At 44.1% G+C, this 12679-nt stretch overlaps 1 protein-coding gene across 1 annotated transcript in view; it reads right to left on the reverse strand.

Moving 5' to 3' along the window:
- Positions 1–12679, reverse strand: part of LOC144128612 (cell adhesion molecule Dscam1-like) — a 452661-nt gene that overhangs the window by 55224 nt on the left and 384758 nt on the right. Inside the window, 2 exon segments of the mRNA XM_077662147.1 lie at positions 3783–3968; positions 4474–4563. Of these exon segments, the coding sequence (XP_077518273.1) occupies positions 3783–3968; positions 4474–4563 (276 nt within the window).

Here is a 12679-nt window from a genome sequence, read left to right on the forward strand (position 1 = left end):
CTTGATCGGCGGACAAACAAAGTTGCCTACTTCGTTAATTCTTCACCGTGGTCATTATTAATGGACCAGTGTTCGGCAGCCTTCCATCTCTCCCTCTGCACACGTCCCTCCACTTCGTTCTATCCCTCTCAGGCTGCGTCAGTGCTACGTTGCGTGTCGTTTATTGCTTCCTGCGCATCACGGCAAAGCACCCTCTTTCTTCCTTCTTTTTTTCTCTTTCCATCCCCTCCCGCCCTTTGTGTTGCGTCAGAAGCTGCTTAGCGCATCGGGAGAACGGGCACTCGTTGCTATTTTCTGGGTTGGCCCGAAGCTCGTTAACACACTCAAATAATTAACCTCGCGAATTATTTGCCGCGCTCGGGTCATCACTCACAGGGTGCGCGCAGCGCATGCGGCCCGGCTTCGAAAGACGACACGCATGGCGATTAGGGTCGTATTGCGCGGGAGCCGAGGCCTTTTCTTAATTTTTGTTTCTTTCATTCTTCGCTCTTTCTATCTGCTTTTCCCCGCGCCGCGTATAGAGGGGATTTTCGTTTCGCTATCAACTCCTCCCCTGCTACTGGGCCAGCGGGGTCAGCGAGCCTCGGCTGTTGTGAGAAACATCCTCTAATGCTTCGCAGGCGCCGCGTCAGTGACGGCTGGTTTTCTCGTAATGAGCCATAAATCGCGTCGAGGCTGCAGAGGAGAAAGAGGAGGGGAAAAAAGAGGACCTCTTTACCATTCTTTTTTCTGGCATGGTAGTAGTACACATGCTGCGCACCTCCACGACAAAACAATGTTATTAGCACGAAAGGTGCCAGTGCAGCACTCGTCGCGTAGCGTTATGCGCCTTTCCTGCGAGTGGCTAAAGGGGTTGCAGCACAGACATAACGCTACACTCTAACATTTCTAAAGTTACGACGTGAAAAAGCACATCAAAAATTTCTTGAGAATACGTGCCATTCTAGGCAGCTAAAAGAAGAAAACAAACAAAAGCCAGCCAGCATGACTCTGTCATTATGCGACGAGAGTTTGAGAAATCTGGTGTACGCCCGTAGTTCATTTTGTAAAAAGAAAAAAAGAAAAAAACTCAGATTCGAAAGTCCCATGGAACATATTTGCATGTAACGTAGCTTGGGAAATATGGAACGGACACAGGCACGAAAGTCGATGATAATTTAGATAAGCCATCAGCCAGTGCCGAATATAATTTTTATTGATTTTAGTTACAAATGCCCAATAGTCATATATCATGAAAACGTTGTAGGGTCGATGCTGTGCCAGTGCATGGAAGAACATTTCGTAGCTTCTCGACTTAATAAACCGAGCCTATACGCTTTCATGCGACGTTCGGTCAGAACAGTAACGCGCCTTCAATACTTGTCTGACTTTCGTCGTACCGATCAATATAGCTATAGATGTGATTCGTTCTAGTCGATATTTGTTTGTGTATTTTTGCAAAATCTCATAAACGCACTAGTTTTTGCATGAGAGTGGATGGGTGAGCAATAAACGTTTCTATAGAGAACTATATGCAAGAAACTCGCGCGCAATATGGAAACAATCCATAGACAAGTTACACATGTCCTCTTGCAAAGTTAGGATTACGGTAATTAGCCCCGGAATACATCTGGCGGGCGTTCTAAAGGCGCACACATGTGAATTTCTTATTGCGAGAAAGAAGCTTTGCTCGACGTACTAATGAGGTACTACCATATTGCCCAGCGCTCCTGAATTCGGCTTCTTTCAACATTCTTGCTTTGTACAAAACAAGTTGTTGTTAATCGGTTTTTGCTACTTTAAAACTTTTTCTTGTTTTCATTTTCTCGGTATATCAGCACTCGAGTAGAAAACTTGGCCGTCGACAATTCTTGTTCAGTTGCAGGTTTTGTGTTACTTCGTGAATTATAGTTATGCAAACTTTACCAGAGTTGTATGATTTCGCTCTTTTCCGTTTGGTGTCCGCTGATAACGGCTTCAGCTCGTTACTTTTTCATGAGATAGTTGTTTGGACCTTTGGACGGTATAGAGCCAATTAGCCCTCTTTAATTACCGGGCTTAAGATTCTCTTAAACACAGTGCGACTCCATGGCCCGTTTTGTCCATTCAAACTGCGCGCGACAACATGGATGGAAGCGAAGTTTTGAGCATCCGCTTCGCATTCGGGAGGTGTTGGTTTCGGTCAGCAGAGACGCAGGATACCTATCGGCTTCTAATAGAACAAGATTTTTCCCGCTTGGTGTTCAGCCTTCCTGGAGTGAAATGCTTGGGGAAAGCGTCTTGAAGCAAACAGTTCGAACCAAACCAAAAACAGCGATTTGCACCTCTACAGGAGCCGAGCACCATGGCGGGAGAAATTTGGAACCATTATAAAAGCGGTGGGTACACGGCGCCACTGTGGATGGACCCAAATACATGCTGAATTCGAGGTGGGTACTCTACCATGGGCTTTCCAGCCCGCTTTCCAGTACCGCGTCGAATGCGTTTTTGTGCTTCGTCCTTATAATCGTGTCGCAGTGTGAGTTATTTTGTAGCGCTCAAATGTTCGCGCCTCATTCGATGTTTTTGGCACAGCGTTGAGTTCTCAACAGCCCTTAATCGCAAACTCTGCGCGAACACCATATTTGTGCTGTTTCCTTTTAGAGGCTTTGCTGTCACAGAATAAACCGATGTTCGACTACTGCTTGTGCGTGCGTCCCTTGTCGTTCCAGACCATGGCTCGCGGACTCCGTTCACTGGAAGGCGTAGCCTTCAACGCAGATAGCAATCCGGCGCCAAACCCACATGTAGGTGCCATCTGTTCCGAAAGGGGCCATGTGAAGGGACCCGCGACCGCAGTGAATGTACGGCGTGCTAGTGATAGCCCCCATCCGTTAGTTTTTCTGTTAAAGGTGTCGAAGGTGTTGAGAAGGTATTGCGCAGTCGCTCACGACCTCACGGAACAGATAATCACGGCTTCTCCTATTTCAAAATAACGCGTGCAACCCCAATCTGATGGCGGTCACGTAGCACTGAAATTTTGCAACAGGTAGTAAAACCTTTGTCAAAGGTAAAGAGCCAAAATGATTTTATTCTGGCTGATCTTGCGTGGCTCGCTATGCATCATCGCTAGCGTTTCAGACCTTTTAAAAATTTGAGGGACTATCTTCCTGGCTCCTCAAAAAGTAGGGACATGTCTGGATGCTACAAAAACCCCGCTAAACGGGTTAAAAGCAAGAATCGTGGGGCCTAAACTTCTGGTAAAGGCTTTTCTTAGTTTTTCACTTTCAACCCAAACTGGAAACCGCGCTGGCGTGCTAATAATTTCCACCAATGCAAAATGAAAACGAGCATCGCGATCTATTTTCTAAATAAGCTACCTAAAGAATGTGTCCTACGAATGCATATTTGTTTATTCGAGATCTTTTTCTCCTTAATTTAGTGAGAAATCACTACTTAACGAGGTGAAACCTAACCGAGAATCTTGTGTAAAGCCTCGGAGTAACTCGAGTAAGCTGGGGTTAATTCGGGAAGAGTGTAGCGCCAGCTGGGGAGAGCGTCGCGCCAGCTGCCACCGAGTGGAGAGAGTGTGTGAAGATGAAGAGCGAGAAACGTGGTTGCGTTCACATGCAGATGCCAGAAAGAAAAGGCGAAGAATGAATGCATATGCTTTCGCACGTCTACTTGGTTTAACTACGCTAAAACCCTACTACATTTTTCTCCTAAAACGAAACACTTCATTTACTGAAGGTATCTCGCGGGATAGAGGTTCTGTGAAAAAAAAAATTGATTTCAATGCTTAAAAGAAATTGTACCAATCGCACCTGTGCCTTCCGTCTTGACGCTGAGAACTTGGGTCGGGTCTCCTTTACCGGCGTCGTTGAAGGCCTCCATGTAGAGCTGGTAACGCGTTCCGCATCGCAGGTTCTCCAGCACTATGCTCTGCTGGTTGCCGGGAACGTGCTGCTTGACCCAGTCGTTCTGTTCTTCCTTGTAGTGTAGTATGTACCCTGACAAAGAGCGAAGTACACGCGCTTTTTGCTGCAAAGTAAACGTTGACAACATATATAGATTACACTGATAAAAGACATTCCTATCCAGCCAGCAGGAAATTCTTGCAACATGTTTACCAGACGCCGTGATTGGAAAAAAATATTGCAGTAAAAGATTGCGCACTGCAAGCTGAATGCGTAAGAGCTAAAACCTTCCACTATGAGTGCACGTTTTACGTATCTTACTTAAAGATATGCTGTCGCTTTACTGGCTACTGGCTACAATGCAACAATGCGACAATGCATTCACCTATTTGTAAACCAATGTTTCTTTATTTAATGACTAATAATTTATGGCGCATCCCCAAAATGGTACTGCGTTCTATATTTTCATCAAGCTTTTTGAAAGCAAATCTCGTTCAGCACGCAATACTGTTTGCTGCTCCTCAATTAATTATTAACTTGCGACATTTTAACGTGGAAAACTCATCGCTACATGTGAAATTTTAAATAAGATCCTTACCAGTGACAGGGATGTCCGGAGGCTCCCACAGAAGATGCACCGACGTCGCAGTAGTCGACTGAACACGAATCAAAGGCGGGCTGGGTGGATCTTTTAAAATGAAAAATAAAATATGAACCACTATTAGGCTCAGTAATGTACATCTGGCTTTATAAAATGAAGATGAAACAACGGAGACGTTAAGCAAATCCTGCCTGTGTCTTACCCTCCTCCTCATGTGCCCGAAGAATGCTTTATACTAATAGACGCGGTGACAGAGATGCTTAACAATGTACATTAGAAAGCCTCGCCTAAAGCGTTGCCAGCCATTATCTGCGCTAAAGCCCTCCTATCAACTCCAGCGAGTGCCTCAGCTTCCAGCTCACACCAGTCACCCTTCGTTTCGCTCGATGCAGCGTGGAAGAGAAGACCACCACGCAGGGATCTTAAGTTTGTCCGCTCGTTTAGCAGTGCGTCGAGTAGCGGAGGAGGTGCACGAAGAAAACATAAGGGTGGAAAAGGTGGCGCTCGCATCGGCGAGCAGCTCTGAAGAGATAACAGCGCTTCCGCGAGCGCAGTAAAAAGGCGATGACCATGCGTCCTCGCTGTGTGGATTCTCTCCTAGGATCAGCGAACAAAGCACTGCCTTAGCGTCGTTTTTTGCCTCACCGTTCTTTTTTTTTTTCATTCAATGCTTCCTTGCTTTACGATTTACGGCTATTCTATTGCTGCTATATTTACCTTAATGGAAGTGCAAAGACTGCCCAAGACGTGAACCGTGCTGATGTCCACAACGCATTAGCGAGGTTCCAAAAAACTAGAAACATCAAGCCAGGAACGACAACACATTTAGTGGACGCTTCCGCTCTTGTTTTTACTCGTGCTCGTTTTTATTAGTATATCTTTAAAAAAGCAGCTATTTTATAATTTGTTCGCGTGGAAATTCGCGTTGACGACGAATTTTGATGGCGCGAGGGGAGATTGGCAAATACCGCCATTACACGCGGTGTTTTTATCTCTAAAAGGTGGGATCAAATGAGCATTTTCGCAAGATTCTCGCCCCGGAGAAGCCGAAGACCACGTCAGAAGAGACACTGTAACCGTTTTAAAACTGGTACATAGTAGGCTGCTCTGGCGATCGAAACCGCTACCTCCCTCATTCGAGGCGGCTCCTGAAACCACTAGGCTGCGGTTTTTAGAGCGTTAGTTCTGCTGGTCGCGTTTAGAGCCTCCGAGTTATGCTGATTCCACTGATAGAATATAAGATGGCGGCCTTCGTAGCAACGACATTGTATGGCAGTGGTTGCCATGATAAGCGATGTGGTTAGATCATGAAATAAAATAAATAATAGCACGCGGCAGCGTGATACCGGACCATCCCAACTGGAAACTAAACTATATCGATCCGGTGCGTGATATATATATATATATATATATATATATATATATATATATATATATATATATATATATATATATATATATATATATATATATATATATATATATATATATATATATATATATATATATATATATATATATATATATATATATATATATATATATATATCGGGCCACTTAGCGCCGATATTCGTGTAAAATTTGTAGGCCAACCGTTTGCCGCAGAATGTTGCGGATGGTGTCAAACAATGCAGCGTTTGGTGTACCATAAACCGCCTAGTCAAGTTAGAGCCTAGTGCGCGGCAGCGGCAGGGGACTCGAAACGGCGACCTATGTGCCCCCAATTTCACGTCTTAACGAATTTTCATATGAACATTTCGGCTCAAGCGTTAGTCGCAGAGTGTTCGAGGTGGCGTCATACGATTTCGCGTTTCGTCCAGCATAAATCTGCGAGTTAAGTGAGAGTCTAGCTCGCGGCAGGGATTCGAACCGGCGGCCTATGTTAGGTGTGTTAACGCTCGATATTCAATCACTGCCTAAGCGTCGGCTCATTTTTGTCTCAAACATGGTGCCGCAGTTGTATGTTTAGTGCTGTAGCGGTATAGTATCATCCCTATTTCCGGATCTCAAAAATATGGTCACAAGGGAAGTATTCTGTGGCGTCCGTTTCGTATTGCAGCCACTATGCTGGCTGAATTTGTTTCATACGGTAAATAGTAATAAAATGCGCTACACTGCTCACAATGTGCTGCCCCTTGAAAACGTTCACAGAACACAAAACTGTATTGTGTTTTGCAATGCGATACCATTAGAGCCTGTTGTTGTTTTTGCATCCAGTTTTGTGTCATTCTTTCATGGTTCTGTTTTCGGACCCCTACGCGTCTTTCTGCACACAACCAGACATCTCACTTTTCCTCCTACCCGACGTATAGTTGTCAGTTCCGGTCTGGTTACGTGACTTCAGGTCCTGGGAAATAAGTGACCGACGACGTAATTTACTCGCGATCAGGCTTTCAATGTTTTGCATTAAAAATATATATGTTCCTAATACTCGCCGTGGTATTCCGCTGATGACCACAACATCGCGAAAGGGCTCGTTTAGGCCGTGCAATTGGGAATAACCCGTCGCAGCCTCATTTGCACGTAAGAAACAGAATCGAGAGCAGCTGTGGCAGCGGCTAACCTCATGCACAATCTTCCTCACAGGACTTCGTTTTGTGAAACTGAACTTCAGAGATAATCCAGTGCCAATGTGGTATGTTCACACACAGACAAAATAAAATATTCTTGGTGCCGTGCCTTAACTTTGAACTGAAAAACGCGTTGCACAGTCGTTTGAACGGCAAGATAGATGCTAGAAAACATCAAAAAGCTAGCTTTCACTCGACTATTTAAGCACGAAAACTCGTGCACAAGAAGCTCTGCTACAACTGTAATGTACTAAAAAAAAGAAAAAAAAAGAGATATACACACTGGGACAGAATAAAGATAACAAGAAAAGATCAAAGAAGTAAAAATATATTTAAAAACACGCACGCTATTGTCACCCTGCGTGTCTACCTGCCGGGCAGAAAAGTACTCTATTCCGCTTCAGGCAATCTTGTTGTTTGAGAGGGCTAGAAATTACATGCTTACGCACATTTCGATATTTCTTATATTTTTTTAGTCTTTTTGGTATATCATACACTGTAATCAAAAGTTAATTGCTTCAGCCAATTTCCTCGTTTGGCAGCGCCAGAAATAAGCTGCTTACAGACTGTTCAGTATTTATCTCATTTTTTTTAGTAATTCTTGTATACCATACAATGTTATCAAACATTCAAGCGTAGATTAAATTCTCCCTGAGCAGGAAAAGGACTCCTGGATGAGTCCATCCTGCAACCACTGCAACACCGTAAAACTGTAGTACTCCTTGCCCCGATCATTTAATATCTTCAGAACAGCCCGCTTCACTTTGGAGGAGCTGAAAACCATGCCATTATCCCCACATACGTCTGCCGCCTGCATAATTGTGTGCAAAGAATAATGTGCATACAACAGAACTAGTGCTCACGAAGTCATTGCTTGCTTGGCTTTTATGTTCTCGGTTTTTCTTTAAACTTTCAGCATGATAAGTGTAACTGCAAAAAAATATTAATCCGGTCATCTGCCTGCTTTCACTCATCGTGCTTTCGATTCTATGCCCACATTCACCTTGCGGGTCATAATTTATAAGCTGGCTTTCTTATGTAGGACAGCTTGATCGCTGCTGTCGCTAATATCACGAGTATTTTACGGAAAATCTGAAGCCATCTCAATATTGTGCAACGACTCAGGCCATTCGATGATGGCTGAATTAGATGTAGCGCTCTCGTATGTTGGGCAACCAATACACAAAAGCTTTTGCAAAACTAAAGGGCATATAATACTAGTAAGAAGATTTAACACACAGAAACTGGAGTTCTCATGAGTGCTTCGCCATTCCTCATGAAAAGTGTTAGCACGAACACACGGGCTATACACAGCACAGCGGAGGCCCTTGCTTTCAACTAAAGATTTTCTGGATACCTCCGCCCAAGCCCACAGTTACCCGCGTTTGCAGCTTTCTGCATGCGCCAACAAACCCAAGTGAAGCGTAACAAATAAAAAATGATAAAAATGCGATTACTCAGAAATGTGAAACACGTTAGTACCGAGTGTGGAAAATCACCAAGCAGAAGCGCATTCTATGGGAGAGCAGGATTCGATGCTCCTTTATAAAGTCAGAAACAAAAGGGCAAATACAGCACATTAATTCGCGTTGGTTCTCGGTTCATGGATATCTTTAATTGATTAGGGCAATTGTTTCTTTATGTACAGTCGTGAGCAAAGGTCGTATACATCTTGCAGCCGGTGGCGGAGCTCGGGAAAACTGCATCGAAACGCCATCTAGCGACAACGACAGGGGTAGAGACAGCACAAGGGAGACAAATCTTACCTGCAGTCCTGTCAGCTGGCTCCTTTCGGTGTGCGCGCTACTCTTCGGTTAAATGTCGAGCGGTGCCGCAGCAGTAGACTAAAACGTTCAGTTAAAAATGCACACCACATAAATGGCCCTTGTTCGACGATTTAGCGTCACGCGAACGAGCATTACGCTAGCGTTATCGCAGCGCGGCGAGCGCCGGTCATGCGCAGGATGCCTTGCGGTAGCTGGACCATGCAGTGAAAACAAAAATATGAAAAAAACGCCTCCCACGCGACATCTCGTCGGAGCGTTTAAGCGAGAAGGAGCGCGACACACCCAGACGAATGACGGACTTGCTTGTCGATAAAATGTGGCACCGCAACGACTGTCTCGATTGCAGATATCTGTTGCTAGATGGCGTTGCAATACAGTTTTCTCGTGCTCCGCCACCGGCTGCATGTTGTATACTACTTTTGCTCACGACTGTACTAGTGTACAAGTACAGAACTGATGCTTATACTGGCATGCATAACATTTCGCGGAGTGCTAAAATGGCCGTGAATAAAAGCAGGCTATCCATAATACTTTCTGTGCACCAGGAGCTGAGATGACTGAAAAAAAAAAAACGAAGTGAACTTTAGGAAAACGGAAGGGGATCCCATGTCTTTTCCCCCTCTTCTGCCTTTTCTGCATCACGCATTTTTTTTTTCTTGACGGTATTGTACCATTCAGCTTCGCAGAGCTCTGTCACTTGAAGCACACAAAGCGGTACAGCAGGCCCTGATTAGTGTGTCTAGAGCTAGTTACAATGGTAAAAAAGAGACGTCACATGAGTACTTGTGTTCTTGAGGCTCGCTTCTACAGGTGGTTTTCAAACTTAAGCTGAACGAAATCCAGTGCATAATGGAGACAAGTTTCGCAGCATGAATAAAACGCACACAGAAGACAAGGAACAAACAAGACAGGACTGTGCTGCACTACTGTCTTGTTTGTTCCTTGTCTTCTGTGTGCGTTTTATTCATGCTGCGAAACTTGTCTCCATTATGAACTGCAACCAACTAGCCCAAACCACCGTGTTACTTCAACGGAAATCCAGTGTTTGGATGACGAGCGTTGACGAGCAGTACAATACCAAATTGAAGAAAGAGCTGCCTAATGGGAAGAAAAAGGGTGCTACCTTCTCTACAGTACCTTCCGCTCGTTTGTCAAGATACACGTTCATGAAAGCGCGTTCTGGCATCAAACTGGGCTGTACCAGATTTCCGGTCTTGGTTGGGATAGCTCTAATGAATTCAAGCCAGCTTGACACATTATCAAAAGCTATAGACACAGCAGTCTTGCCGAAAGTTTATCAGCTTTTCTAGCGTAGCATTATATTCGCAGCCTATTTGGGCTGCGGTCGTTATATTATGCAGCATTTTCAGAGGCGCGACTTCTCATGAGCATTCTATGCTCTTTAAACATTAATATCGCTGGTGCTTAAGTGCAACACGTAGTAACTAGCGTTCCGTTATCGATGGCAGTAGGGGCCACAAACTCAACCCTATATGAAATGTCGTCCAAAATTTGCCAGAAGTGCTGCACAAAAATGAGACTACACCATCATGACGTGTTAGAGGCACTGCATAAATCTATAAAATAATTGACTTCACGTGTCGCAGAAATCACCAGTATCTGTGCGTGGCAAAAAGCGCAGTCGCACAGGTCACCTCAAGGCAAGCCCAGTCAGCTAGCAGCGTTTAAAAGTAAAACAAATTCACTGCGCATGTTTCTTTTTCCATTCGCGTCTTTTCTGCGCTGTTGCGTCCCGATTAACTACCAATAAGCCCGTTCATCATCATTAGCAAACAAATGAAGTCGCCCGTAAGCCTGCTGTGTGCATTCAACGATCGCTTATGAATTCATAATGGTTGCAAAACCCAGTAAAACCATTTTGTGCTCTTACTCATGAGAGTTAGCCGGCAATTTAAGCACTATACCGGTCTATTACATCCTTGTATTACACGCTCCATCAGCAACGATACAGTACTGTTCTGCACGGTGCCGTTTAGTCTCAGTGATGCGCCGTCTCTGGGCTGTTCTCTCATCGTGCTTTCTTCCCTCTGTGCTGTTTGTCTGTGTGCTGTTCTAGAGCGCGTGCCTTAAGCGCCCATTCGTGGGTTTAGCCGCGTCACTTCTTTTAAAATCAGATCCAGCAATTGGCAGCGATCACTACATCGCAATTTTGCACTCGGTTGATTTGGCCACGGGTGATTTGGCTAGGGAAGATTTTGTACCTGGTAGCACTGTCTTTAAAGCATGAAGCATAAGTATTGCACTGCGGTTTTTGGTTGTTGAAAAGGGAAGCTTTGGTAATTTAATGTCGAACAATGACGCAACCAAAACTACCCCAAGAATAGCAGTCTGTTAATATAAATATAAAGCAGCCTCGCCCCGCCGCGGTGGCTCAGTGGTTACGGCGCTCGACTACTGGTCCGGAGTTCCCGGGCTCGAACCCGACCGCGGCGGCTGCGTTTTTATGGAGGAAAAACGCTAAGGCGCCCGTGTGCTGTGCGATGTCAGTGCACGTTAAAGATCCCCAGGTGGTCGAAATTATTCCGGAGCCCTCCACTACGGCACCTATTCTTCCTTTCTTCTTTCACTCCCTCCTTTATCCCTTCCCTTACGGCGCAGTTCAGGTGTCCAAAGATATATGAGACAGATACTGCGCCATTTCCTTTCCCCAAAAACCAATTATTATTATTATTATCATATAGGATAAAGAGCGTAAGGCCATCTTTTCTTACAGGGTTCTTTTCCTACCCCCAAGTCAAATTTCATGGTGTATGCGTATATTGTACTGTGAATTGATTACTGAATGTAATGCTAGCTCCTCTAACCTATATCACAAATTTTTTTTCCATCTCAGTATAGCTTGTTAGGTTATAGCGAGGTAAGAGAAAGCTTTCGGAATCACACTTATCATGATCATTGCTGATCTCATTTTATCTGGTTTTATCTGGTTCTGGTTCTCGCTTCGGTTTATTAAACAACGGCGCTACTTTCAAAACCTACTTGTCGGACGAATAAACAATGCAAATCCGTTCACGCACCATTTGCGTTCTTTCGCCCCTTCCCTGATCTTCATAGAAGACCGGTTCAATCTATACAATGTGCTTTTTTGCACGGTATTTATTAAACAACTACTTCTGTACTTTTTGATCTTATATTTTCTGTTCACACGAAAATTATATGCTGGAGTTAATTTGGCTATGTTAATATTTAACTGCACTTTTATTGGATTTGCTAATATACATCCATTTTCATGCCCAGAAATTCCGAACAATCGCAATAATTTCATCAGGAAGTCTTTTATGAACGCAATATTTCCGCATATCGTAAGATTTCGCCGTAACAATCAATACATCCCCCGATCCGTCCCGAGGAAATGTGTAGCTTTTCACTGTTTATTGCCAAAAAAACGCACTCCACCAGTTTTTTGTGGAAGTTTTAACCACTCGGTCCAAGCAAAACAAACAAATCAAAATTTTTCGATGAATTGGAATGTTGGACCGTTCCCATAGATGCGTCCTTAACAGGACATCCCAATCTTGCACATACCCAAGAATTCCGGGCAAAAGAATTTTTGACTGGGAGACCGTTTATGAACGCAGTTTTTTTCATATAACGGAAGATTTCACTAAAACAATCAATGTATCCGCAGGTCACCCGATGACAGTCTTGCATTTTTTTCTATCAACGTTTTTGCTGTCGTCAAAAGCGTTCCCCATTGGTTTTCTATGCCAGCTTTAACTATTCGATGCGATCGATGGAAACACTTTAAAAGAACGATTTACTACATATCAGAAGAATAGACCATTACCATGAATAATTCTATGAGTATCTCCCATTTTTCTCATT

Source organism: Amblyomma americanum, chromosome 4, assembly GCF_052857255.1.
Source record: "Amblyomma americanum isolate KBUSLIRL-KWMA chromosome 4, ASM5285725v1, whole genome shotgun sequence".
Classification (NCBI taxonomy): domain Eukaryota; kingdom Metazoa; phylum Arthropoda; class Arachnida; order Ixodida; family Ixodidae; genus Amblyomma; species Amblyomma americanum.